General features: G+C 46.6%; 1 protein-coding gene across 5 annotated transcripts in view; it reads left to right on the top strand.

Annotated features, from left to right (window-relative positions):
• KIAA0319L (KIAA0319 like) overlaps positions 1-20171 on the top strand; it is a 128141-nt gene extending 107970 nt beyond the window's left edge. For 4 of the 5 annotated variants that reach the window (XM_050797777.1, XM_050797769.1, XM_050797787.1 and 1 more), the window contains 10 exons: positions 451-583; positions 2369-2517; positions 3617-3768; positions 4118-4256; positions 5788-5947; positions 9760-9902; positions 11010-11132; positions 11703-11793; positions 12899-12990; positions 18898-20171. In XM_050797777.1, the coding sequence (XP_050653734.1) occupies positions 451-583; positions 2369-2517; positions 3617-3768; positions 4118-4256; positions 5788-5947; positions 9760-9902; positions 11010-11132; positions 11703-11793; positions 12899-12990; positions 18898-19085 (1370 nt within the window). In that variant the 3' untranslated portion in view covers positions 19086-20171. The other variant, XM_050797796.1, reaches the window with a different exon arrangement.
• Positions 20172-27883: the final 7712 nt, after the last annotated feature.

The raw sequence follows: 27883 nt of genomic DNA, 5'->3' as shown, positions 1-27883 counted from the left end.
GACCTAGGAGATAGAGTTTATGCCATCCCAAATCCTATGGTTGGTACAAAAGTAATTGCGGTTTTTGCCATTCCCTTCAATGGCAATTACTTTTGCACCAAAACCCAATACCACATCCTCTGAGGGCCTGCTTAAAACTCACTTCCTCAGGACAGTCCTGTCTTGTCACTCAAATCCTTTCATTTGAACTCCCTTAGCATTAGAGTTCAAATTTAGTATGGCGTTATAACTTCATTATGTTCTACTATGTTTCTGTCAGAATTGCTTGATATGTTTCAGTCTTATATTTTTTATTGTGTGCTCCCTACAGTAACCACATCTCCCACAGTATCTGACAGTTCTGTGGCCTGAGAGGCAGAGTCCATGGCTTCCAGAACATATGTCCCAATTGGTTCCTCTCCTTTCCCACCTGGACTGGCTGCTTTTGACCTCTAACTCTTTGTCTTCCAGAAAACAACAAGCCTCCTCAGGCAGATGCAGGCCCAGATAAAGAGCTGACCCTTCCTGTGGATAGCACAACCCTGGATGGCAGCAAGAGCTCAGATGATCAGAAAATTATCTCTTATCTCTGGGAAAAAACACAGTGAGTATTGACACAAAATCCTTATTTTTGCAAAGCCTCTGGACCTTGGAAGAGCAAGGTTTCATTTGCTATTATGAGTTGAGTTGCTCTTATTGGCTTATCCAGTGGGGTGACTGAGGAAGAAATGTTTGCAATTCCAAACTTCAACTCCAAGAAAATGATATTATAAATAATTTTTGTAAGAAAAGAAGAATGCTTGCCATCAGCTAGTCTCCAGGTAGTACTGTGTGATCCTGGTGCTTTTGCAGGTACAATCCATCTGCTAAAATGCAGAGTTTAATTACACTTGAGAGGCAGGATGGAAGGGGTAATGGAGCAGAAAAATACTGTTGCTCAGAATTAACTGGGTAAGGCTGGCACGGGGGACGGGGCAGAACAGCTATTAAGAGAAATTGAAAATACATCTATAAAATGAAAGCATTACTCTGTTATTGTTTTCTTGAAGACACCATTTACCAATTAAATTAACCAGAGGCCAAAGGCAGTAATCAAAATAATTCTAATTACATTGAAATTACCTAACTGAACCATTCTTAGTTCCTATAGTTTCTTTCAGCTCCATTAAACCATAACTAATGCAATTGAAATTATATGCAGGATCCCACAAGTAGCAAAATATTCTAAGAGTTAAAAGTATTCTCTGTTTCCAAAGGTAGCAACCATAGGACAGCCTGGGTTTTTTGGTTTTGTGTCTATTTGTTTGTTTGATTGTTTGTTTATTTGTTTGTTTGACAAAGGTATTGGAGATGAGTGGAAAAGAGCTTTAATTTGACTATACAAATGACTTGCTTTTTATATTGCTGAGTTGGAATCTAGAAATTATTTCCCTCAGCTCTTGTTTTTATCTTTTGTAGAACATAATCTTACCCAGCCCAGGGTGTTTTTAATTATAATTGTTTATTGAAGATATGGCTGATAGACCTTTTAGCTGAGTTTTATTAGTGTTTACAGCAGAGATAATGCTTAGCAAAGCTTCTTGAAGGACACTGTGCTTCAGGGGGAGCTACCAGGATCAGAGGCTATAACTTTAAACGGCAAAACAAAGTAAATCCTGGATGTCTGCAGATTTCTCTGGCTGTCCTGTAGTTTTCAAGAAAGCTCTGGGGCATTTTGATCCTTGAGCAGAGGGCTCTCTGGCTGTGTACAGCCTCAATGTTGGCACAGAGCTCCCTTGGCTGCTGCAGGCAACTCTTTGAGGTGACAAGGGGGAAGAAGGGATATGGGGTGTCCTGGGTGCTTGATGGCCCTTGTCCAGGAGCTGGAGGGAACTTTGCTTATAGAGTTGCTATGAACAAGATGGTTTTATCCTGAGAGTTCCTCTGCAGTCTTGCCCCATTTCCTTTCCTTGACTTTTCATCAGGAGGGATTTGGGCAGTGATTAAGAAATGTATTTTGCTTCCTTGCTGGCAAGAGCCAAACCAACTGCTGGGCCAGAAATGCTTTTTAAAAACATCACTCTTAAATCATTCTTTTGATCAGAGACTTACCCAGAGAACTTTCTTCCTTTTACAAACTAGAACGGTAAAGAGTTCAAGTGTTCTAGAAGTTCATATAAAGGATAAGGCTAGAGGTGTTTGAAAGCTATTTGAATTTTCTGACCAGCAGGCAGCCTGTATTTTGAGGCCAAATGATACTTTGTCCAATTGAAATATTGTTAAACATGTCTTGTCAAGGTCTGGATAACAACAGTTCGTGTCTTTGCTGAGGCAGTCGTCTCTTCTTGCTAAGTTAGGGACGGGACAGCAGCAGACAGGTACGACTCCACCCTCTGGTTTCTTTTTGCAGGGGACCTGATGGGGTGCAGCTCGAGAATGCTAACAGCAGTGTTGCCACTGTCACTGGGCTGCAAGTGGGGACATATGTGTTCACCTTGACTGTCAAAGATGAGAGGAACCTGCAGAGCCAGAGCTCTGTGAATGTCATTGTCAAAGAAGGTACCTCTCTGCCTCCAGTTTGTGTAGCAGCCTCTTTGGGTCAGATAGCTGAAGAATTTGTCCTGTCATGTTTGGGTGCAGAAATTGATTAGAGACAGCAAGAGGTGGGGAAGAGGGTTGGGGTGAGGGCACCTGTTATTTTCTTTTCTAAAACAGCCTTTAATTGGACTGTAAGGTGAATTTTAACTTCCCTCCCTCCTCCTGCTTATATCTTCCCTTCCCTCCCCTCCCCTTACTTTCTTTTCAATCCTCCCTCCTTCCCTCCTTACTTTCTTTCTCAGTTGAATAGGGAAAGAATTAAGGGTTCTATTTGCATTTTTATTTTGCCCCTGCATTGCTGAGACCTCGGCCGTGACTCCTGTTAGCTACAGTGACACCTACTGTCAGGCCTGAGAATGACGGCTGCGCTGCAGCTCACTATGCTTGCCCTGAGCCTTTGAACTGAGGCCAGCCAGAGGCCTTGCTCTAGTTTACAGGCACGGTGACCAGTGAGGGCTGTGGAAGAGGGCCCTAAGTTGATAGCAGGAAAAACCATCAGATATACAGACCTCCAGACACAAGATATCAAGCTGAGTAAATATTGCATAGACATCTGAATATACAAAGCTTCATGTGGGGCTCCACATAAGAGAGGTAGCTCTTTGTTTTCTCCTGTGAAGTTCCAAGGAAGGGGTCCAAAAAGATATTCAGAGAATAACATTTTAAGATATTGTGAAGGAGAATTTGCAAGATCAACTAGGTGAAACCTAAACTCCAAGGTTTTAAGCCAGTTTGGGCCATTATTTCTGATCATGGCATACCTCCAAAGCAGAGAAATGGATTCCATTTGGAAAGGCTGCTGGGAGACTACGGGAGGAAAGCACATTCGCCCCCTCTGTTGTACAGTGTTAGGAGAACATTTCTCTGGGTAGGACTGGAACCTCAGGACTGCAGCGCTGGTAACTTTCATCTACATTGTTGGTTGGTGGCAGGGACAGGCACTTAAAAAGGTTCTCCAGTTAAGACACTCTTGATGTTTTAATTTCCCCATAAGCATCATGAAGAAACATTTCTTCTTTTCCAGAATGTCACATTATTTCAATGATTTCTCTTTGATTAGAAATAAACAAACCACCTATAGCCAAGATAACTGGGAATGTGGTGATTACCTTACCCACGAGCACAGCAGAGCTGGATGGCTCTAAGTCTTCAGATGACAAGGGAATAGTCAGCTACCTCTGGACTCGAGATGAGGGGAGCCCAGCAGCAGGGGTAAGTGCGCTAGGAGCTGGAGAGCTACACAGGAGTGGGGAGGAGGAGCCACGCATTCTAGTATATGCTTTAATCAAGTGGCCCCTTATATCAAACCCAGATTGTTCTCTGAAATCCAGGGAGGTTAAGTGACTTGCTTAGGGTCATTCTGTAAGCTAGTATAGCACAGAATGGGTTTCCCTCCCCTGATCCTAGCAGCTGTAGGCTGCAATGCTGTTCCAGATCAGGAACTGCCCAAGGTTGAAACAGTTCAGCCCTGAAGGGCCTAGTTATGGGGAAAGCAGCAACTGACTCCGGGAAAGGAATGGCATTTTGTTCTGTAACATAGCCATGTTGTTCAACCCTACAGGAGGTGTTAAATCATTCTGACCATCACCCTATCCTTTTTCTTTCGAACCTGGTCGAGGGGACCTACACGTTTCACCTGAAAGTGACCGATGCAAAGGGTGAGAGTGACACAGACCGGACCACTGTGGAGGTGAAACCTGGTGAGTTCATTTAGTGATGAGGCTGAGTAGAATTACTGAATCAGGCGATCAAGGCCTCTATCCTGAGACCCCCTTCCCCCATCATGGACAGAGCCAGATGGCATGTCCGGCTTTAAAAATAATCTAGAAACCCCAAGCTGAAAAATCCATAGAGACCGTCTGTTCCAACAATACCTCCCACCCATGCAGAAATACAGACCTCCCCCTATTCATCTCAGATGGAGAAACAAACTCAGAGAGGGCAGGACTTGCTCAGTGTCACACAGCAGTTGTGTCAGAGCCAGGCCTTTGTGCTCCTAGTCCAGCACTTTCTCCTCTCCTCGTGACTGATGAGAGAGGGCTCAGGGTGCTTGGGAATCTGAGCATGAGAATAGCTTGAGTCATGATGTCTCATCAGCATCCAGATGCAGAAAACAATTTATTTTTATAAGTTGAGCCTCAGGCCTTATGTGACAATCCAGGGAAGGTAAAGTAATAGTGCTCTTTACATTTTTCAGCTTTGCAGAAATAAAAATTTTCTTCTTAAATAGAACCTTGTTTTTGTTTTGCTTTGAGGTTAATTTGGTGATAGGGAGGCACTGAGTGTGGAGGTGGGATAGAGCTTTATAAATTCCAGAGCTTCTGATGAAATGATGTTAACTTTAAACCTACTCTTTATTATCTAGGCCAACCTCATATATGGATGTTTTAGACAGGAAGGGATCTTGGGAGGTCTTCCAGTCCTTGTCCTGCCTCTAGGAAGGACAGTAGCTGAGACACTGAAATCTCTTCTGTGTTTGAAGTCAGATCACAGATAGTCTACTAATTATGCAAATTATACATCAGAACAGACAAGTGGTGCATTCAAGTATGTAAATAAGGCATTCCAAACAATCAGTTTGAAATTCCAAATGTAGAACATCTTTAGGACATATTCAAAAGTAAAACATGATAGCCTCACCGTTTTAGAGTTATACAAAGATAGTGCAGCTGTGATGTGGCTCTAAGGAAATCCTTGTGTCTTGGCTGACTGGATTTTCTTTTGTTAACTGTATTTAAACCTGGAGGGACAGATGCATTCCCATTATTGAGGAGATTGTTGAGATGGACACTTTTCCTCCCATTGTTGTGCAAAAAATACAGCGAGGCACTGAAAATCAGATGTGAGTCAGGAGAGATTGCTTGATACCCCCACTTGGCCTGGATTGCTCAGCACCGCCAGTTGCACAGAGGCTTTTAAAACAAATGTTTAAGTGTTTCTCTCTTCCCCAATTCCATCATTACTCTCCACCCCTCACTGCATCACTGCTTCAGCCTTGTCCCCAGCACATGTGTGGGAATTCTCAGGATGGTATAGAGACCAGGAGTGCTTTAGAAGCTTTCTAAGCCAGCCCCAGATTGCCCGATCAGGAATTCACTATTGTCCCTTTCCATCTGAAGGACATCTGAATGCTCTCACTCCTTTCTCTCCTGTGCCAAAGCAAATGCACAGTGGCAGGTCTGTGTTTACTCTCCTACTTCTAAAGCCATGACTGATCCACATGCTTTCCAGATCCCAGGAAAAACAACCTGGTGGAGATCATCTTGGATATCAACGTCAGTCAGCTAACTGAGAGGCTGAAGGGGATGTTCATCCGCCAGATTGGGGTCCTCCTGGGGGTGCTGGATTCCGACATCATTGTGCAAAAGATTCAGCCGTACACGGAGCAGAGGTAGCTGGGCAATGAATGGGGGGAGCAAAGGAAAGACCAGGGGACCCCGGACTTCTTGAATGAGCTGAGAAATAGTGTGGCTAGATAGAGAAGGGTGGGCTTTCTGACCAGAAACACTCATGATGCCTTTTCTTCAATAGACTTCTGTCTTCTGGTGCAGATGACATGTGCTGTACTAGACACTTCAGCAGGGCTCCAGGGTGTAGGAGGTCCACTATTTTGACAACCACAGTCTAAGAGAGGAGATTAGTAAATATGGAACATTAGTACAGGGTGGGTTTGATACAACAAGTGGCACTGTGGAACACTGTGGCAAGGACAATGAATTCTTCTAGGAGAGTTGGGGCAGGGGTAATCCAAAGATTTTTCTAGAAGGAGGAAAGCTTCAACCTGGGCAATATAACGAGACCCCACTTCTACAGAAGATTTAAAAATTAGCCAGGTGCAGTGTGGTGAGCCTGTAGTCCAAGCTATTTGGGAAGCTGAGGCAGAAGAATTACTTGAGCCCAGGAGTTTGAGGCTGCAGTGAGCTCTGGTCACACCACTGTACACCAGTCTGGAAGACAGAGTGAGACTGTCTCAAGAAAAAAAAAAAAAAAAAAGGAAAAGGAAACTTGTATTGACCAGGTGTGGGAGGATGGGGAGGAGATTCAGAACAGGGGAACAGCATTGAGCAATGGCCCTATGGTATGAAAGTGTACAGTTTCTTCCAGAAGAAGTCACTTGGTTCAAGCTTAGTGGCCCCAGGATGTGGTAGAAGACAAGACTGGCAGTGGAGACTGAGAACAGTTATATGCAAGCTGAGGATTTTAGTTTTAATAGTTTGGGTAGGCAGATCCAAGCTGGTTTGTTTTATGTGTGTGAAGTTTTTGTTTTGTTTTTAAAAGCAAGGAAATTCCATAATTTGATTTTTTTTTTAAAGAAAGATCAGTAGTGTGGAAGCTAGACTAAAACAGGGAGAGATCAAAGGCTGGGAGACCAATCAGGAAGCTTCTGGACTAGTCCAGTAAAAAGGTAATAAAACCTGAATTAAGATAGTAGAAGAAGAGGAGAAGAAATTAAAAGAAATTCAGTGATAATTCAACAGGACTTGGCCCTTTAGGAATGAAGGTGAGTGAGATATCAATGTGAGGCTTTTGGTTTGGATGTCTGGATAGATGGTTCAGGTCAGATTGGGAAGCAGGTGGAACCAGTTTGGATGATTGAATTTGGGGTGTCTTATGGGCTGCGTCAGGAGATGTTCCGTCAGCTAGCCACAAGTAAAGGCTGGAACTTGTGGAAGGAAGAGCCCGAGATAGGAGTTACTGCATACAGGCAGGAGCCAAAGCCACAAGAAGGGGTGAGTCTCACTAGGAGAGATCTAAGATGGATGAGGACACAACTCTGAAGGGCATCATTATGAAAGAAGAGGTAGCAAAAGAAACTAAGAAACAGCAATTAGGTGGGAGGAAAACCGAATGAGAGTGGTCTGCTGGAAGTTAAGGGGTGATCTGGCAGAAGGGGTGCTGCGAAAGGATTCTGATGCTACAGGGGTGGAGGTGTGGTGAGAACACAAAATAGGCCTATGGGTTTGTGATTAGTAAATCAGCACAACTATAGTGAGAGCGTTTTACTTCGATGTTGGGGGCAGAGGACAGATTTCATGGTTAGAGGATACAGAGATGGTCAGTATAACACCTTTTTGAGGAAGTTGGTGCTGAAAATAATATGGGCGGTAGGATTGAAAGAATATCTTTTAAAAAATTTTTTTCGTTGTAGTCCTTGTGGAACATGAACATCTTTTTAAAATAGGAAATTTGTGAGCATTTGTGTAGACCGAGATGAAAAGGAGATAGTGGAGATAGGAGATGGGTAATAAATGGAGGCAGATCTGGGGGACCAGCCGAGTTGGAAACATGAGGTGAGAGCAGTGGTTCCCAACTCCAGCCACACAGTAGAATCTTGTGGAGATTGTCTGAACATACCCTGCCCAAGCCTTAGCCCCAGAGATGATAGTTCAGATGATGGTCTGGAGTGGGGCCTGGGTACCTGGAATGGAAAAGCACCCCAGGTGAATTTAATCTACAGTCAGGGCTCACTAGGTCAGAGACAGCGTGATTAGGGATGAGTATACTCAGCAGCCTGGGAGTAGGAACAGGGCACATGGCTGCTTGATTGATCCAAGTTGGTGGGAATTGGCTGGCAAGCAGTGGAAAGATGTTAGCAAGAGTGCTGGTAAGAGCACTGTTGACAGGGTTGCTCAGATTCACCAGCACTGCATATGGGGCATGAACAAGAGAGAAGCTTCTGGGTTTCGCTGAGCTTCTGGCTTGGACTGGACTGACTTAGTTAAGGAATTCAGGAAGAACATGTGATCGGAAGAAAATAGTATTTTACAGTGGGAAAGAATATGGCCCTTATATTAGACCCAGCTTCTGACCCCTGCCCCACTAGTGTTAGCTCTGTGACAGTGGGAAAGTTACTTCACCTCTCTGAACCTGTTTTACTATCTGTGAAAATACTAGTACCTATTTATAGGATTGTTATGAGGATTAAATAAGTTAATGTTTGTATAGCCCCTAACACATAGTGTTTAATGGTTAGGAGTTGATTTTGAGACTTGTTGAATTTGAGGCATCTGTTGAAGCTCTGGGGTAGATATTCACACAAGTATTTGCAGATATAGACTGGTCACTCAGGAGAGATGTGGGGAAAAGAGATAAAGATCTGAGGGTTATTGATATATAGACCGAAATTGAAACTGTAAGCATGAATTAGTTAACTGGGAGAAGATAATGGGCAATGAACCACACATCCTTTCTGGCAAAGGTTTTTTTGTTTGTTTGTTTCCGGAATTGATAATGCCCCATTGTTAATGCCACTGTGCAGCAAGCTTTTAGAAAGTCTGCGGCAGCACTTCTCAGACTTTTATGTCATGCATGCCTAGAAAATTATACCATTTATAGGGCATCTTGGGATAAACAGAGAAGGCTGCTTGTACTGGAAGCAACTGGTCCAGGGCCTCAAGGATGCCCAGGTCCCACCCAGCCACACTGCATGCTGAGGGGATCAATATCTTGGTCACACCTGTAAACCAGTGTGACCCACTGATTTAGAAGGTTCTAATTGTAAAACTCACATGGAGCTCAAGAGGCAGGCTACTAAAAATTAAGGCTAAAGCATAGAACAGCCTTGGTACTACCCAGATGTGAGTTCACATGTGGCCTACTTAGAAATTGACAGTCAGCAAACAGATTCTGGGCATGGAGTAGTATAATTTCATAGTTGTCATCGTAATTGTTTTGGCTATGTTGTGACCTATGGATAAGCTTTGATGCTGTCCAACAATTTACATTAACAAAGCATTGTGGTTTGTCTTTCAAGTAAACCAGTCACAAACCCAGCAGTCTTAGCTGGAAAAAGGCAGACAGCAGGGATGTAGCTATACCAGATCCCCATTTGTCTCATCCTCCAGTTAGATGGAGGGTATAGGTCTTGCTGGAGGAATGGGTTCTTTTGTTAGCTGGGGCAGCTTAGGGCATTTTAAAAAGAACAGACTTTGTAGTCAGACATAACAGGATTGGGATCCGGCTCTGCCATAACCAACTGTGTGACCTTGGGCAAGTTACTTAACCCCTCTTACAGAGCCCCAGTGTTGTTCTCTGTAAAATGGAGATGAGCCTGATAACACCTTTCTCACTGGCTTGTAGTGACAGAATGCATGTAATACTTAGCACAGTGTCTGTCGCAAACAGAAGGTACTTAGGAAATGGTAGCTGTTGCTGCAGGTGTGGATCACCTCAGCTCATTAGTACTATTGCATGTCTCTGCAGCACCAAAATGGTATTTTTTGTTCAAAACGAGCCTCCCCACCAGATCTTCAAAGGCCATGAGGTGGCAGCGATGCTCAAGAGTGAGCTGCGGAAGCAAAAGGCAGACTTTTTGATATTCAGAGCCCTGGAAATCAACACTGTCAGTGAGTAATTCTGGGAAGTTGGGAGCAAGAGCCTACCCAGTGCCTGCAGCTCACCTGTTGGTCCTTTCTGTCCTTGGCCTTCATCTCCTTTTCTCTGGGAAGATGGAGATAATCGTTTTCTTGCACTACCATTATCATGAAAGAGTCCTGATTCATCACTGGGGATTCGTAACTTGGGGCCCATGGACCCCTGAGATCGAGTTCAGAAGGCTGTGAGCTTGAGTGGGGAAAAATTACATCTTTGTTTTCACTAACCTCTAACTGAAACTCACTGTTTCCTTTAATGATAAATGTAGGCAATAAACTACAGTAGTATCAACAGAACCTGTGGCTTTGAGGCAACAGAAATCACAAATAATTTCCTATCACGTTACATGATGTCATTTTTACTTATCACTACTTTGAAATTATGATAGTGTTTAAACCCACTTCTAGCTCTTGTTATTTAATGCTTATTTATTTGTTTATTTTGAGACGGAGTCTTGCTCTGTCACCCAGGCTGCAGTGCAGTGGTGCAATCTCAGCTCACTGCAACCTCCGCCTCCTAGATTCAAGTGATTTCCTGCCTCAGCCTCCCAAATAGCTGGGATTACAGGCATGCGCCACCACGCCCAGCTAATTTTTATAGAGACGGGGTTTCACCATATTGCCCAGGTTGGTCTCGAACTCCTGACCTCAAGTGATCTGCCCGCCTCAGCCTCCCAAAGTGCTGGGATTATAGGCATGAGCTACCATGCCCCACCCGTCTTCTTAAATATTTCAAAAATATGTTTAATATAATTATTGCTTTCCTTTGAAGTACTATATGTATTTTATTTTTGCAATTCTGAGAAGGGGATGTGTGGGACATAAAAGATTAAGAATTGCTGATATAGACAAACAACAAGTGAAAACAGACTGGAAGTGTCTTTGTAGTGGCCCTCCTGACTGCTCTAGTTCTGTCCAGTCGAGATGAGAAAGGCAGGCACCATGCCCAAGGTGGGTCTCGGGGACATTTCACCACACAGCATTAATCTGGGGTGCTTTGGTGCTCTCATGGGCTCTAGGTGCTGCTTGTCACCCCTGGCTGACTCTTGTTGACTTTTTTCCCTTTGCTGCCACTCTCAGCATGTCAGCTGAACTGTTCTGACCATGGCCACTGTGACTCGTTCACCAAACGCTGTATCTGTGACCCTTTTTGGATGGAGAATTTCATCAAGGTGCAGCTGAGGGATGGAGACAGCAACTGTGGTGAGTTTTCTGTGTGGCACAGTGCCAGCCTGTTTGGCACTGAATGTGGTTCTTCGCTGAGTGGGTGGGTGTTGGTGTTTCTGAAGCAGATGAGCAGGCAAGGAGAAGAACTTTGTGTATTTTCTGTTTGCAGAGGACTTTTACTTCCTTCCTCCACACTTGCTCAAGGTTAGAGGAAAGCCCTGAAGCAGTCGTGTAAGAAGGACCAGGCTTAACTCAGATCAAATGCCAGTTACAGCCTAAATCCCACTAGCTGAAAAGCCTCCTGTCTTTTGGAGTGCCTCCATGCTGTAGCCTAATGGAAGCCCTCGTTTCCCTCTTAAAGCTCTTTTCAGCCTGCACCACTGCTGCAGGGTCTCAGGGCTTGCGTGGAGCAGGGACTGGAAAGCAGGGACATTTCAAAAGGTTTAAAGCTTCAGCTGCCCTTAACTCCAAGGTCTCACCTTCCTGGGGAGCCCTGGGGCATTCTTGTCTCCAGAGTGAAGCCACACCTGCCCAAGCTGGGAGCAGCCCAGACCTCCCTCCCAGCCTCTCCCTCCACAGCCCTCACCGTTTTGATTTTCTTGGCAGAGTGGAGCGTGTTATATGTTATCATTGCTACCTTTGTCATTGTTGTTGCCTTGGGAATCCTGTCTTGGACTGTGATCTGTTGTTGTAAGAGGTAAGATGGATTTTCCTTTGAAATTCATTCGGGCTTCTTGTCATACATTCGTTCCTCAGAGAGGTATTTGGCACCTTCCACGTGGAAGGACTGGGCTGGGTCCTCAGTCAGCGTTAGAGAGTTCTGACCCAGCTAAGGCATGCATAGGCAGCTTTCCTCACCCTGAGACTCTTCTGAGGGCGGAGGCACACTCCTTCAGTGAGTGGCAGCCACTGCCGTGATCTGGAACCTGGGAAACATGGCTGGGCGGAAGCAGGGCAAGGTGGGGAGGTGAGTGTGAGGGCCGAGGTGGAGACCTGGATCACATCTGTAAGGTGTGTTTTCTTTAATGCACCACAGCGTAGCCTCACCAGCATAGCCCGCGCGTTTTTAATTCTGCCTTCCTTTCTAGTTGGGATTCATGAGTGTGCGTGTTTCCACACAGGTATGCACTTAGGCTAGCCAGGCTCAAGCGTCCTGTGTTTTTTCATTTGAGTCTTCCTATTGAGTCTTCTAAGATGGAATGGTTACATTTATGTTTTCATTATTAATAATACTATTTCTGTGTATACTGTGTGCCATAATATTTTTATAGGTAATACCGTTTTTAATACACATAACCTTTTCCCATTTTACAGATAAAAATACTTAGGCTCAGGAAAGGTACATCACTGTCTGAGGACCAGTTAATAGTGACAGAGCTGAGATTCCACTTGCAGTATAACCTCTTCTAAAACTTAGAACTAAAGAAATGTTAAAAAATTCCCACCAGTCTAAGACAACCACCATTACCAACTTTGTTAGTGTAATGCCTCTCTCCTCCCACACCCTTCAAGCAGAGGATTTTGTTTTCTTTATGTTTTTAACCAATCTGTCCTTCATTGCCCCTGTGGGATGGTGAGTCCATGCCAAGGTGGGCATAGCTCCCTTGCCCTTCTCCAGAATCGATGAGGAACATTTGAGGAACAAATCACAGTTGCCACCTTTCCTGGCTGAGAAGTGAGGAGAGGACACCCCTCCCAGTAGGTGCCCCACCAAGACAGGGCCCCGCATGCACATCTGACTCTCATCCTCATCCTCCCAGAGAACCTCTTTCCTGAGCAGGGGTGGGGGTTGTGTTTTTTAGGCAAAAAGGAAAACCCAAGAGGAAAAGCAAGTACAAGATCCTGGATGCCACGGATCAGGAAAGCCTGGAGCTGAAGCCAACCTCGCGAGCAGGTAGAGGCCCTGGGCGCCGGAGCTGCTAGGTCTGTGCACTCTCCTGTGGAAGGCTGCTGTCACTAGCCCCTCCTGAGTGTATCACTAACAGTTCACTGTGCTTGCAAAGCATTTTGTTCCCTTTTGCCTGATGAAGACTGAGGGTCAGATTTGCCCTGAGATGCACGGGGCAGAATGCCTCCAGGACCCACTTTGCGTGCTACTTCCGCTTGGCGCGGGGGCTGGGCCTCTTGTTTTCCTTCGCCTGGGCATTCTCCTCGTGTTTCCCACCTGGAGTTCCGCTTTCCCAACTGTCCCAGGTAGTCAGGGTCAGGGACCTTGGACTTGTGTCTTACTGCTGACCAGTCTGTCCTTTATGGGCGGAGATGAGACCTAGGCCCGTGTCTGCCAGCTGACCACCTTTCAGCCAGCTTTGTTCTCCTGTCTTCCTATCTTTATTATTTGGCAAGTCCACAGCTTCTGTCAGTGTCTTAGGGTAGATAGGAGGGCGTTTTCCCTGCACAAATACTAAGATGACTTTGACCTATGGCACTGGGAGATTAGGGCAGGTAATCTGCGAGCCTGTTCTCTTCTGCTGCCTTCCTTGGCTGGGCTGGGTCACCTGGCGAGGGTTTCGCTCATCACGGATGCCATGGGACAGGTATCATTGGTTTATGAGAGCCGGACTCTCTATAAAGCGATTCCTAAACACTCTGCAAATAGAACTATTTTTATGTAAAGCATTTCTTAAACACCTTCCATGCATAAAGCTTTGTGTTAGGGAGAGGCTGTGGGGGTACAGACAGTCATCAGACACAGGCTGTGCCCTCAGTCTAGTGAGGGAGAAAAGACACAGCAGCAGAAGAGAACAGGCTCGCAGCAGTCTGGACCCCGCACCAAGCAGCTCGATCCCCAACACTGCCAAGGTGGAGGCTGGTGGTGGTGGGGCTTGAAATGAGCCCAGGAAACTAGAGCAGTGAGGGTAGGCGGAGTATTTCACCCAGGAACATTGAGAATGAGGGCCTGGAGGTGAAATGTGCAAAACCCACCCCTCACGCCGCAGCCGAGGTTTTTTATCATGTTACTCTGATCATGTTTTTCACCCCTTGGCATTCTTCAGTGACTTTCTATTTCTAGCACAAAAAGCTAGAACTTTTGATCTGGTAGATGTGGCCTTTGTGAGCTTACATCAGTTTGTTTTTCTAGAATCTCTTTGCTGATCTCCCTCTTTTCTAAACAAGTTCTGCTGGTTCATCCAGTAATCTCTTTCTTTTTTTAAAATGTGGAGACAAGGTCTTGCTCTGTCACCCAGGCTGGAGTGCAGTGGTATAGTCATAGCTCACTGCAACCTCCAACTCCTGGGCTCAGGTGGTCCTCCTGCTTCAGCCTCCCAAAGCAGCTAGGACTACAGGGATGCACCGCCATACCCAGCCCTAAAAAGCTCTTTCTTATCCCTCCCTTAACCTCCTCAGGTTGTGCTCCCCTTTCTCCCACATACCTAGGTCAGCATTTCTCTTGCTGCCTCATGATGAGTTACGTTTGCCTGTCTCCCCACCCATCAGTGAAATCCCTGAGGGCAGGGGCTGTGTCTCATTCATCTGTTGATATGGAGCAGGACCACTGTGTGCCAGGCCCTGTGCCAGACACTGCTTATATTGTGGTGAATCAAACGGACAGACTCCACTCTTGTGTAGCTTATGTCAGACAGACATTAAGCAAACTCACAAATACATAAAATATGCTCATAAAAGGCCTTTATGAAGAAAAACACTTAAGCCGAGACCTGGATAAGTGGGAGCTAGCCAGATAAAGCTGCAGGAAGTAGCATTCCAGGCAAAGGAACAAAACTGGTGCAGACCCAGCTGCTGGAAGGAGCAGAGAGCATTTGAGGAGGTAGAAGGTGGTGACATGCTGGACAGGTTCACCCTCCCACGGAGTAAGGGGTGAGCGACCCAAGGCTCAATGGATGAGGAGGGGCCCTGCTGAGGGCTCCTCTTGAGCACACTGGGGGGCCACTGATAGCTTTTTAAGGGGGTGAATGGTGGGATTTGGTTTACATTTATTATTATTTGAGAGAGAGTCTCACTCTTATCACCCAGGCAGGAGTGCAGTGGTGCGATCAAGGCCCACTGCATTCTTGGCCTCCAGGGCTCAGGTGATCCTTCCACCTCAGCTTCCCAAGTAGCTGGGACCACAGGGTGCGCCACCATCCCCAGCTTTTTTTTGTATTTTTGGTAGAGACAGGATTTCGTCATGTTGCCTAGGCTGTTCTTGAACTCCTGGGCTTACGTAATCTGCCTGCCTTGGCCTCCCAAAGTGCTGGGATTACAGGTGTGAGCCATGGCACCCATCTTGATTTCTATTTTAAAAGACAACGGTGAGCTGGGCGTGGTGGTGGGCGCCTGTAATCCCAGCCACTCGAGAGGCTAAGGCAGGAGAATCGCTAGAACCCGGGGGTGTGGAGGTTTCCGTGAGCCAAGATCACTCCAACCTGGGCAATAAAGTGAGACTCTGTCTAAAAATAAAAAAAAGAAAAAGAAAACGGTGGCTGACAGATGCAGGGGTTGGAGAGGGAAAGGCTGGCTGAAAGGAAGTTAGAATGTCCTTGGGGTTGAGAGGCCAGATAGATTCTAGATACATTTTTGAGGAGACTTGATGAGGTTAGCGGTCTGTTGGCCGAGGGGTGTGGGAGAAGGGAGAAAGGAAGGATGGCTCATAGCTTCAGCAGTGAGCCCCTGTGGGTCGGGTGGTGGTGGTATCCCTGAGATGGGAGAGACTGGAGAAGAAATGTTGGAGGAGATCAAGTGTTTGGTTCAAGACGGTTATGAGTGGAGTCGAGGAAATGAGAATGAAAGATTGACAAGTCCCAAATTGTGAAAGTTTCACTGTCAGCCTGCAGAGTTAAACATTTATCCTGGTGATGCTGGGAAGCAGAGTCTTGAATGTGCTGGTTTAGGAAAATCAGTCTGGTGACGGCATGTAATAATTGAAGGGGAGTGGCTACAAGTGGGGAGACCAGCAAGGAGATTTTTGGTCCAAGGAGGAGCTGACAGTGGTTCACACAGCGTGATGTCAGTGGATTATAGCTAGGCCTGGCAAGGTCAGGGCTGACTTCCAACCTGAGAGATGGAGAATGATAGTGCTGTTGACAGAATAGAACCTCTGATGCAGTGACTGGGTAAGAGAAGATGAATTAAATGGAACTCAGCAGAAGAGTCAGACCTGGAACTGTAGAAATAGGAATCTCCCACCTGCTGGCGAGGATCAGCACCACAAAGGGTCACATCCCTTATGGGGGAACGTCGAGGGACAAAAGAAGAGGCCTAGGGTTGAGGAGCCCGAGGAGGGAGGAGAGGATTCATTAGGGGACAGCCATCGGTGTTTGCTGCTGCAGAGGCCAAAGAATCAGAATCGATGATAGCACCAGAGGAGCTCCTGGCCCATCAGAGAACTGCAGTAGAGTGGGCAGTGACAGTGGAAGTGGAAGCGCAGGCGATTTAGGAAGTGAAGTGAGGAGATGAAGGCCCTGAATATTTAAAAATCCTTTTAGAAGCTGAGCAGTGAAAGCTAGAGAAGCAGGATGGCAGGCAGAGGGCAAGGGCCTCCTCTTCCTCAGAGAGGGGCTCATGGGCAGATCTGCGGGTGGTGATGTCGAAGGCAGGTAGAGGCGTGGCGCGTTGGAGAGGTGCTTCCTGACTGAGGAGGAAGGAGGGAGAAGGGGAGAGAGGAGAGAAAGGGAGCCATGGAGTTCAGATGCCTCGTCTGAGGCAGGAGGGGAGAAACACGGGGTAATGGCCCGGAGAAGGGCTGTGCTGCAGAGGCGAGATTGGATGGGAGCCTGAGCTCAGCACAGCGGACATCTTAGGGAGAGGGGAGAGCCACAGGGTGTTCCAGTGGCATCTAGGTGACCAGAACCAACAATGTGCGACCAGGTGAGGGCAGCAGGGCTGGTCTCTTGTGGGCAATGTCTACCGAAGGGAGCTGGGAGAGCCCGCTCAGGTTCGGTGTGGGTCTGAGCAGGCCAGAAGCACTGGTTCTTGTTCTGAGCTCAGTGGGTTAGCAGGTCCAGCCTAGAGTCGAGTCACTAGGACGACGAGGAGAATGGGATTCAAGACCATATGGTGTCAGGTATGGAACTGAAGTTTAACTGGAAGAAGGGTAAATTGAGTGGGCGTGTGGCGGGGAAAGAGGATGTGTGTGCGCGGGAGCCTGGACGGACAGTTTGCCAGGAGAGAGCTTAGGCTGAGGATGAGCAGTAACTGAGGAAGGAGAGCAGTCCCACCTGGGTAAGTGTAGGGCTGCCCCCTCAGGAGGCCCCCTTTACATTCAGCAGCTATGGCTTTGTTTTGTTTTGTTTTTGTTTTTTGTTATTCTATTGACTTTTTTTCTAAAACTTTCTATTGAAGTATATTAGGTTGAACCTAGGCTCCTGTCCTCACTGCTATAGCCAGAGGGGCTTTGGGAAGGAGGCAGCTGTGAATGGGTGGGTATTTCAAGGGGCGAGGCAGGGCCTTTGGAGGACCTGGGCCCTTCTCTGGGCCCTTTCCACTGTCCCTACCACACTGGAGATGCCCTGGCTGTCAGTGTTCTTCTGTGGCCCTGCTGCTCCGCTGCCCGAAGACTCAGTAGGAGAGGTGGCTGTGCAGTCAAGACCCAGAACTGTAACCCTGACACTGACGCGGGGGAGGAAGCTCCCTGCCCAAGCCCCAGAGCACGTGGCACAGGCACAGCTGCACATGGGCAAGGTCCTCAGGCGCATGTGGTCCTGAATGACAGGCACATCAGGGTCTGGATGCCCTCAGCCTGGAGAGCTCAGGGCACTTCCAGCCTTAAGTCATGTGTGGCTAGGAAGGGCTGAATGGCTGGGAGTCCTCTCAGGACACTTTCAATATGGGAGGGAGATCTGGATCATTCTCCCTGGAGTAGGGAGAATGGTTATTGGATGATGAGATTGTGGTGCTGCCTGGGTCAAACACACCTCACCAGACTGGTTACCTTTTTTAGAAAGGGGGGAGGTTAGCTCCTGGGCATGGGCATTCCCAGGACCCAGAACACTGCTGAGGGGGTGCCACCTGTTGGCAGCTCCCACTTCTAGTCCTACTGTCTCAGCCTGCTGTTTGCTTTCTCTGGAGTTTTTGCACCAGCCAGAGGGCAGCCATCTTGCTGTTGGAGCTCTTCTTATCCGACCACATTTCATGTCTGTGGTGTCTCTACATCTGTAGGGATAAGTAGTGAAGGGACTACCGTGGCTTGCAGAATCGCAGGTGTCTTCTTCAGCCCCAGGTGTTTCCTACAGTTCTTGCTTTTTGTGTTCTGGTGGGTTTGGCTGCTTGGGACAGCTTCTGAGAGTCCCCATTTCAGTCATGCTCTCCCAGCAGGAGACCTCTCCAAGCATGCACCTGCTCTGCCACCCTAGCATCCGTGAAGCCAGAGCAGACAAGAGCCCACAGAGCAAATGTCTCCATGGACTGCAACTGTACTCCTGCTGTGCCAGGACTCAGCCGCCCTGCTGAGCTAGGACACAGCTAAAAGCTCATTCTCCAGATCCTGAGTTCTTTGTGCTTTCTTGCCTACCATGTCACTCCATCCACAGAGGGAGATGATAAAATATTCCAAATTTGAAAGGTAAAGAAAAGAGAGTATCACTAGGTGGCCTGAACCAAAGCTCATGGATACTGGAGATGAAGAACCAGCAGGAGACCCCAGGTGTGCTCTCATCCATACTCTGTGACACCCCTTAGTGGACTGTTCCAGCCGGTTGGGCCCGGGAGAAGGACTAGGGAAGCTTCCTTCCATCTGCACCTCCCAGCCTGGAGAGGAGCCTGTGACTTGCCCTCTTCCTTGGCTCCTCAGGCTGGGGTAAGGTGTGGGGGTGGCTCCAGCCTGGAGGCCAGTCTTCTGACGCTGGGTTCCTTGTTTTCCCTGTAGGCATCAAACAGAAAGGCCTGGTGCTAAGTAGCAGCCTGATGCACTCCGAGTCAGAGCTGGACAGCGACGACGCCATCTTCACGTGGCCAGACCGAGAGAAGGGCAAACTCCTGCATGGTCAGAATGGCTCTGTACCCAACGGGCAGACCCCTCTGAAGGCCAGGAGCCCGCGGGAGGAGATCCTGTAGCCACCTGGTCTGTCTCCTCAGGGCAGGGCCCAGCACACGGCCTGGCCAGTCCTCCTACCTCCCGAGTCTGCGCGCAGCTGCTGTCCCAGCCTCTGCTGGTCATTTCGCCCTGACAGCCCCAACCAGAACCCCTGGAACTTGAATCCAGAGACGTCCTCCAGGAACCCCTGAACAAAGCTGTGAATGAAGAGGTTTCCTCTTTAAACCTGTCTGGTGGGCCCCCAGATATCCTCACCTCAGGGCCTTTTTTTTGCGAACTCCTCCCCTCCCCCGAGGGCAGACCCAGCCAGCTCCTGGCCTCTGCAGCAACCTGGTGGGCAGGTCACTGTGCCCGGAGTGCTTCAGGGCAGGGCCTGCTGCGCTGCCCGCACACCTGAGTGCAAAAGCAAGCACTGTGGGCATGGTGTTTCCTTTTCTGGGGTACAGTACGCCCTTTCGCTGGGCAAAGAGGAAGTGGCACCCCTCCCCTCACCACAGATGCTGAGATGGTAGCATAGAAATGATATCTGGCCCCCCTTAACACTGGAGCCCCACTCCCTTCTCCCACCCGGCCCAAGATTAAGGGAGGATTGACTGTGTCAGGGATGGTGGGTGGCCTCTCTTGCTGCCAGGGCCCTTGTCAGAGCAGCCAGGCTGGACAGACAGCCTCCCTCTCCATCTGACCGGCACCTGCTGCTTTGGGGCTCAGGCCACCACTCCCTGTCCCCAGAGGAGACAGCCCCAGATGGACTGGAATGTTGTGGCATGACAGCGCGTGTGTGCGACGGCCCCACCATGCTCCCCTCTCTGTCCCTCCATCTGTGTGTTTTCTGTGTCCCTTGCATGTGTGCGTGTTAGAGTGAGCGCGTATGCATCAACTCATTGGGCTCTTGGCTGCTCAAAAGGCAACTTTGACTTGGAAAGACTTTCAGCTCCTTGGAACCAAGACTTCCTGAGTCCCTCTGGCCCTCGCCCTGTTCCACCGTGGTTATCTGGGTATTGGGGAATGGAAACTTTGAGGGAGCAACTTTTTAAAGAGACACTACAATTTCTACTACTGCACTACTGTCCGTTGTGGGATGATTAAACATGGTATTTAATTGTGCACTCTGTCTGCTGTTTCACGCTACATCTCGGACCTATGCACAGCTCCCACCCCCTGGGCAGCCCTCTGAGGTCATGGCTCTGGCAAGGAAGTTTTAGGCCTGGCATCAGCACATGTAAGCAGTGGTGCTGGGCCCTGCCTGCCACTGGTGGTGCGAGTGCACCACCCCACTATCCCTGCTGGCTTTAAGGGAGGAGGGTTGATGTCCCTTCTTCCCATATCTTTTGTTAACACAAAAATGATCATGTCCACCTGTGAGCAAGCTGGGGGGACACAGAATGTCCTAAAGTCCAGGCTGTGGCTTTAGAAATTTTGACCACTCATCTTCCCTTTGGGGTTCCCAAATAGTAGAGGTTGGCCACATGCCTCCCAATGGGTTGACTGTACCTAGTTCAGAGAGCACTTTGCTGGGCATGTGGCTTGGGAGGGCTGGTGCACAGCCTAGCACTCCAAGGCAGGGAGGAGAGAAGCACCACTGAGCTCATGCTCCCTCCAAGGCCCTGGGCACAAAACCCTGCTGCAGGAGGGCAGCAGTGGCTGTTTTTACAGATCGAGAGCTGAGGCATAGTGAGATGAAGTAACTTAATCTACACAGATGCTGACAGAGGAGAACTCAGGCCCGGCAGAGCCTGCTCGCTCTGCAGCAGTGTCTCCAACCTCAGCACGAGAGGCTTCTTCAAACAGGTTGCTGGGTTTCTAATTCAGTAGGTCTGGGGAAGGGGGAGGACATAAGAATTTGCCTTTCTAACAGGTTCCCAGGAGATGCTGCTGTGCTGGTCCTGGGCCTCCCTTTAGAACATCTGGCCTAGAAGCGCATAGTCAATGCCACATGAATAGGAGCCAGCACATGTCCCATCCTGAGTGAGGATGAAAGAAGTAAGTTCAGAAAAGGGAGGACTTGAATCTGCCAAGGTGTGTCTTCTAAGCTAAGGGCACAGGTTCGCTCAGCTGACGGGTGGAGGTGGGGGGCAGTGTTGCAGCCCAAACACAGCCACAGCAGACAGGCTCTGTGGAGCGGAGGGCACTCCAGAGAATGGCCAGATGAAAAACAGTTGGTCTGCACACAGTGGAAGCCATTGGCAGCTTGGGCAACAGAACAATGGCGCTGGGTATAGGCCAGACTGCACAGAATAGCTGGGTGGGAGGCAATAAGGCCTTGGTGAGGTTGGTGCATCAGGAAGAGCTTCAAAGGATTCAGGAAGGAATCACGGGACCCGACCACTTACTGGCTTTGTAGTAAAAAAGGGAGGCTTCCCTCTTCCTCTGGGCCTCTTTTCTCCATCTTTTTTATCTCAGCTACAACCCACTGAAGGATATATATATATATATATATATTTTTTTTTTTTTTAGCTGGAGTTTTGCTCTTAAATGGGAAGCTGAATATCCTGGAAACACTGGCAATCATTATTTTTTCTTTTTTTTTTTTGAGACAAAGAGTCTTGCTCTGTTGCCCGGGCTGGAGTGCAGTGGCGTGATCTCAGCTCACTGCAAGCTCTGCCTCCTGGATTCAAGCAGTTCTCCTGCCTCAGCCTCCCCAGTAGCTGGGATTATAGGCATGCACCACCACACCCGGCTAATTTTTGCATTTTTAGTAGAGATGGGGTTTCACCATGTTGGCCAGGCTGGTCTTGAACTCCTGACCTCAGGTGATCCACCCGCCTCGGCCTCCCAAAGTGCTGGGATTACAGGCCAATCATGATTTTTCTTGGCATTTATTAGTTGGTTAAAGCATTAAAAGAGAGTGCCATCCTGTTGGAGTAGTTGAAGCTTTTCCCCAGGTAATGCCCCTAGTGGATCCTAGGAGCCTAGAATCCTCTCCCTCTGAAACCTGGGGCTCTCTATGGGGGTTGTTGACGACTTCTGTGCTTTCAGCCACTGGGCAGCACTCAGCCTTTTGTCCCCAACCCGCTTGCAAGTTCATGAGGCTAGACGCATAACTTCTGTTTTGTCACACTCTTACCTCTAACACAGCACAGATATTAAAACGTCTGAAGGGAGCTACATGATCTGGGAGTAGTCAATGCCTCAGAAGTTGTTCATTCTGATTCTGTTAGGTAGAAACAAAACACACGAGTTTCAATAGCCTCAGACGAAAACAGTTCCTGTCTCGCTACCCATAATCTGTGTGTCCCATCAGTGATTAAGGGGCAGCAGTAGAGAAACCACAGAAACCATAAACTTGGCTGTTTTCAGGAGCGACCAGTGCACACCACTTTATCCCTGCCTTATCTCAAGAAATTCCAAGCTCGTTCTCTTAAAAGCACGAGGCACTTTTAAACGTGGTACTTTTTGGAAATACTAAGTACCATACTCTTATTTGGGAAAGCAGCATAAACTTCAGCCTTTCAAAACCACCAATGTCAACTTACCCATCATCCTATCCCTAGTCTCCACCACAGGAACTGGGATGCCCTTTAAAGTGTGCCCATGATGAACACAGAGTCTGACAAACATCTACACAGGCATGCGGAGAGGCTCCAGGAGCACACGAGGGGGACGCAATCTGACCAGCCCAGGGATGTGACAGAGGTGGTTCCTCAAAGGAAAACGCCAGTTAAGGTGGGGAGGGAGATGGCAGATCTGGTCGCTGCTAGCTTCTCCCACACGAATCCTCCAATGGAACCTGGCCTAGGAAATTCCCAGGGAGTACTACTTGGGGAGAGAATAAAGAGATGGAATGAAAATACTGACCTGTAACATAAAAGAGGGGGATGGGGTGATGACTGTAACCTAGTCTTTCCACAGGACGATGGTAGAAATACTCATTTTAGAAAGTCAGGCATTCATCTTACAAATATTGAGAAAGCCATTAAAAATTCAGAACTAGAATGTAGAACATCTAAACCAGACAAGGGAAAAAAAAATTAAAAAAAAATTTTTTTTTAATTTTTAAAATCCTTTAAAAAAATTAAATCCTTTAAAAAAATTATTAAATCCTTTAAAAAAAAATTTAAATCCTTTAAAAAAATTAAAGGATTTCAATCAACCAGTCAGCAGGAAGGGAGGGAAAAAATCAGCATTAACAATGTGACCACTTCATAGGCATTAGTTTTCAGACTGGATGTTAGCGACAAAACCACTACCACCAAACAGAACTTAACAGATTGGGTTTAATTGTAAATCTCTGTTTACAGGACGGACACCTAAAATATCACATAGAAAGATTGAAAATAAAAAGACAACAAAAGATACACTGGAACTCTGGATCTATTAAGACAATGAACTAGCGTAAGCTACAGGTTCCCTTCCCCAAAAATCAACCCCAGAAAAACACCAATTGAGGCACCACTACCACAAACCAAACCAAACCAAACTGGAAACTCCCCACAAATCCTGTAAGAACCCCCAAAGATGCAGGTTATCATAAAGTGGGAGGGGAGGTAGGGCATCAGGGAGATGTCTGCTCTTGCTGGACATGGGACCGCCAGTCAAGTCACTGATGTCAGTGGGACACTATCAGGGCAGCCCAAAGCTCTGCTGAGGAGAAAGAGGGGTGGGCTGGGCAGCTGCTCTTAGGGTTGAAATTCCAAGCCCTTGTTCCCTCCAAAGCCTCAGAGCTGGCAGAGGATGACTAGGAATTGTGCCTCCTCGCTTCCTAAAGGTCTGAAGGCAAATCTTTGAACACTGCTGGTGGAGTGGTCAGCAGCAACTGTGAGGTACCTGGAGGTCATGAACTTCCCTTAAACTCACTGGGAGGGACAGGGTAGAGCCTGGCTTTGGCCTTTCACCAACAAATACTACAGAGAAGCTGGTGCTGTGAAGGAACGTGAGCTCACAGGCTAAAATAACCAGATGCCACCTGAGGAGCCCAAGTCCCTGCCCCCAAAGACAGCAAGCTGAACTAGAATTCAAAATAAACAGGGAAATGTTGGCAATCTGAAACAGAAACAAGGACCAAGTAGAATTTTTTTTTTTTTTTAGGAGACGGAGTGTCACTCTCTCACTTAGGCTGGAGTGCAATGGCGCGATCTTGGCTCACTGCAACCTCTGCCTCCCAGGTTCAAGCGATTCTCCTGCCTCAGCTTCCTGAGTAGCTGGGATTAAAGGTGCCCATCACCACGCCTGGCTAATTTTTGTATTTTTAGTAGAGTTCGGTTTCATCATGTTGGCCATTCTGGTCTTGAAATCCTGACCTCAGGTGATCCTCCCAACTTGGCCTCCCACAGTGCTGGGATTACAGGTGTGAGCCACCACACCTGGCTCCTGACAGAAATATTAAGGGTGAAAAAAATGAACAAATGGGATAGGACAGATATATCTCACAACAAATCCATGAGCCGGAGCATCATACTGAGGGCCTCTACCAAAAGGAAGCAGGAAAATGAAAGCGTGGGAACCCCCCCCACACATACAGAACAATCCAGGGACACAGCAGAAGTGCCAAATCTGAATAATGGGAGTCCCAGAAGGAAAGAAAAAAAAATGGAGAAAATATTTGAAAAAATAATGAGAATACATTTCCCAGAATTAAAGAAAGATCAAAGGACTCATACAATGATTAGTAAGAAAATTGTACAAACAGAAACATTGTAGTGAAAGACATTTACGACCAATAAGAAAAGCAGAAATTCTGAAAGCTCTCAGAGAAATAACAGATCAAATCAGATGGACAGCAGGCTTTTGAACAGTATCAGATGAAAAAAGAAAGGAATCGTGTTGTCAACGTGCTAAAGGAGAGAACTTTGACCTCAAAATGTATAGCAAGACAAACTCGGAGTGTGATAAAAAAATATTCTCAGGCGGCCAGGCAAGGTGTGTGATGCCTGTAATCCCAGCACTTTGGGAGGCCAAGGCAAGAGGATCGCTTGAGGCCAGGAGTTCAAAACCAGTCTGGTCAATATAGCCAGACCCCATCTCTACAAAATAAAAATTTTAAAAATTAACTCCATGTGGTAGCACATGCCTGTAGTCCCAGCTACTCAGGAGGCTGAGGCAGGAGGACTGCTGGAGCCCAAGAGTTAGAGGCTGCAGTGAGCCATGATTATGCCACTGAGCTGCAGCCTAGGTGACAGAGTGACACCCTGTCTCAAAAAAAAAATTCTCAGGGACACAAGGCTTCAGTAACTTTTTCACATAAGGGCCCATTTAGAACATATTCTTGGAAGAAGTGGTCACATGTAGAAAAATTCATCTAGACAAGAGAGATGGGAAGTGATGGGGAGCAAATCCCCTGGCAAAGTTTGTAGTCTGAAACAGCTAGGACTAACAAAAAGGAAAAAACCTGTAATTATATAATAAAATAATTAACATAGTAAGTAAGAGTGGGCAAGACCAAAGGAACATAAAAGTCTAACAAATAACAAAGTCTTACTAGGAAAAGATTTAGATGCTAAGTTAAAGAAACCAACAGGGATAAACAAACATGATTAGTATTAAGAGTAATATGTTGGTCCGAGTGTTGTGGGTTATTGTTAGGCTGATTTACCATTGTCTCCCCCCACGACCACGCTGGACTAGCTTCGCATTTTGGCACTTTGGCCTGGCGCAGTGGCTCAGGCTTGTAATCCCAGCACTTTGAAAGGATGAGGCAGGCGGATCACGAGGTCAGGAGTTTGAGACCAGTCTGACCAATATGGTGAAACCCCGTCTCTACCGAAAATACAAAACTTAGCTGGGCGTGGTGGCATGTGCCTGTAGTTCCAGCTACTTGGCAGGCTGAGGCAGGAGAATCACTTGAACCCGGGAGGCAGAGGTTGCAGTAAGCTGAGACCACACCATTGCACTCCAGCCTGGTAGACAGAGCCAGAATCTATCTCAAATAAAAAAAAAAAAAAGTAATATCAATAAAAGTAGAAAGTATTACTTTTTTAAACAGGTAGAAGAAAATTTGTTACTCATTGGGAAGCAAGGGGATAAACCAAGAAGTTCAGTAAGCAGAAATTGTGAAAAGAAGAAGAAGAAAAAAGCAGAAATAAATTCTATTAGCCGTAATTAAGGTGTTTACATATGAACTTAACACCAGACTCTCTCACCTCCTGCTTCCAATCTCCACTGCCCTCTCTGCACGGAGACAGTGGCCTCTGAGGAGGTGGGGGCCTCCTCAAACCATGGACGCATGTGCGCGTGGTGCGGGGTCTCCTGGTGAGGCAGCCACCACCCAGCAGCAGGGTAAGAGGGGCAGTGGGTGGCTGAAATGGTTGGGAGGTTAATTACACTGTGCAAACAAGTTCCTCATTGAGAAAATAAGTACATATATTGAGGATAATGGGAGCCAGGTTTCACACTCTTTGAGAAAGGATTATGAATGTGGAAAGGGAGAGAAGGCTGCAAAGAATCCTGAGATGTTGAACTGAAATTGGAAAAACTGGAATCACCTTGCAGGTTTAAAGAAACTATATACATACACACACACGGATACAGATGTATATAGTTAGATGCACATGTATTTATTGATTGGTTGCTCTACCCACTGAAAGGGAAGAGACGCAATTTTACCCTAGTAGCAATGAGCACACCAAGTGCAAAGGCATTATGGCTCTGTAGAGAAATGGCTGATTCCAGAAAAGTACCACAAAATCCTGGAGTATGTTAAGTGAAGAAATGCTGAAAAAAGGACAGGAACATGTCAGAAGGACATAAAAGCCAGTTAGAAGAGGCTTCCGTTGGTCAAATATGTGACAATTTGAGTATCAAAATAAATGAGCATCAGAATACAACCTACTGAATAAGATAGGAACCTAAGAGTCTATCATGACATATATAAATGAATAAAAAATATCAAGGACTCTCAATATAAATATTTTTAAACAATCTAACAATTATAGAACAAAAAAGATGGGGAAAAACAGGCAAATATTAACAAAGAGAAACTGGGGGAGCAATATTTACAGTATCTGATAAAACAATGCAGAAAAGAAAAAACGTGGGATATACAGATAAGAAAGAACAATGAAACAAAAAATGTAAATATGGTGAGTATTAATATCTCTCAAACACAGCCTGAAAACTGACAAGGCTGCTAGCAGGCAAAAGGAGGATGGTGAGACCCCGTCTCTACTAAAAATACAAAAATTAGCTGGGCATGGTGGCGTGCATCTGTAGTTCCAGCTACTTGGGAGGTTGAGGCACGAGAATCACTTGAACGTGGGAGGCAGAGGTTGCAGTGAGCTGAGACCGCACCATTGCGCTCCAGCCTGGTGGACACAGCGGGGCTCTATCTCAAAAAAAAAAAAAAAAAAGAGTAATATCAATAAAAGTAGAAGGTATTACTTTTTTAAACAGGTAGAAGAAAATTTGTTACTTGGGTTAAAAAAGGAAATGGGAAAACACTTTTAGACTGATGATCATATCATTATGCCTGAATCAGGAAACACACCTAAAGCAGCACTGAGATGAAAAAGTTGTAGATTTTAAATCATTTTCAGGAAACAAGAAATATTAACAATGAATGAAGCAATCATTCAATCATTTAAAGAATGAACTCGAAAAAAAAGAGAAGAAAAGTATTAATAAAATTAGTAATACATGAAATAAAGAAGACTGACATAGCCAAATGCTGGTTCTTTGAAAAGGTTAAGAATGACCAGGAAAATGAGAAGATGCAAACACAATACAAAATTTAAAAAGGAAATAATTATGAACTGTATGTTAATAAACCTGAACATATAGATGAAAATGAGAAAGTTAAAATGCAAATCGGCAAGACCTTAAAAACCTGAGTAGACCAATGGGCATTAAGTAAATAAAAATGGCAAAGACCTCCCCTTTGGGGACA

This window comes from Macaca thibetana, chromosome 1 (genome assembly GCF_024542745.1).
Source record: "Macaca thibetana thibetana isolate TM-01 chromosome 1, ASM2454274v1, whole genome shotgun sequence".
In the NCBI taxonomy this organism is placed as follows: domain Eukaryota; kingdom Metazoa; phylum Chordata; class Mammalia; order Primates; family Cercopithecidae; genus Macaca; species Macaca thibetana.
Note: the sequence above shows the minus strand (reverse complement) of the source record. Positions and strands in the feature narration are given on the sequence as shown.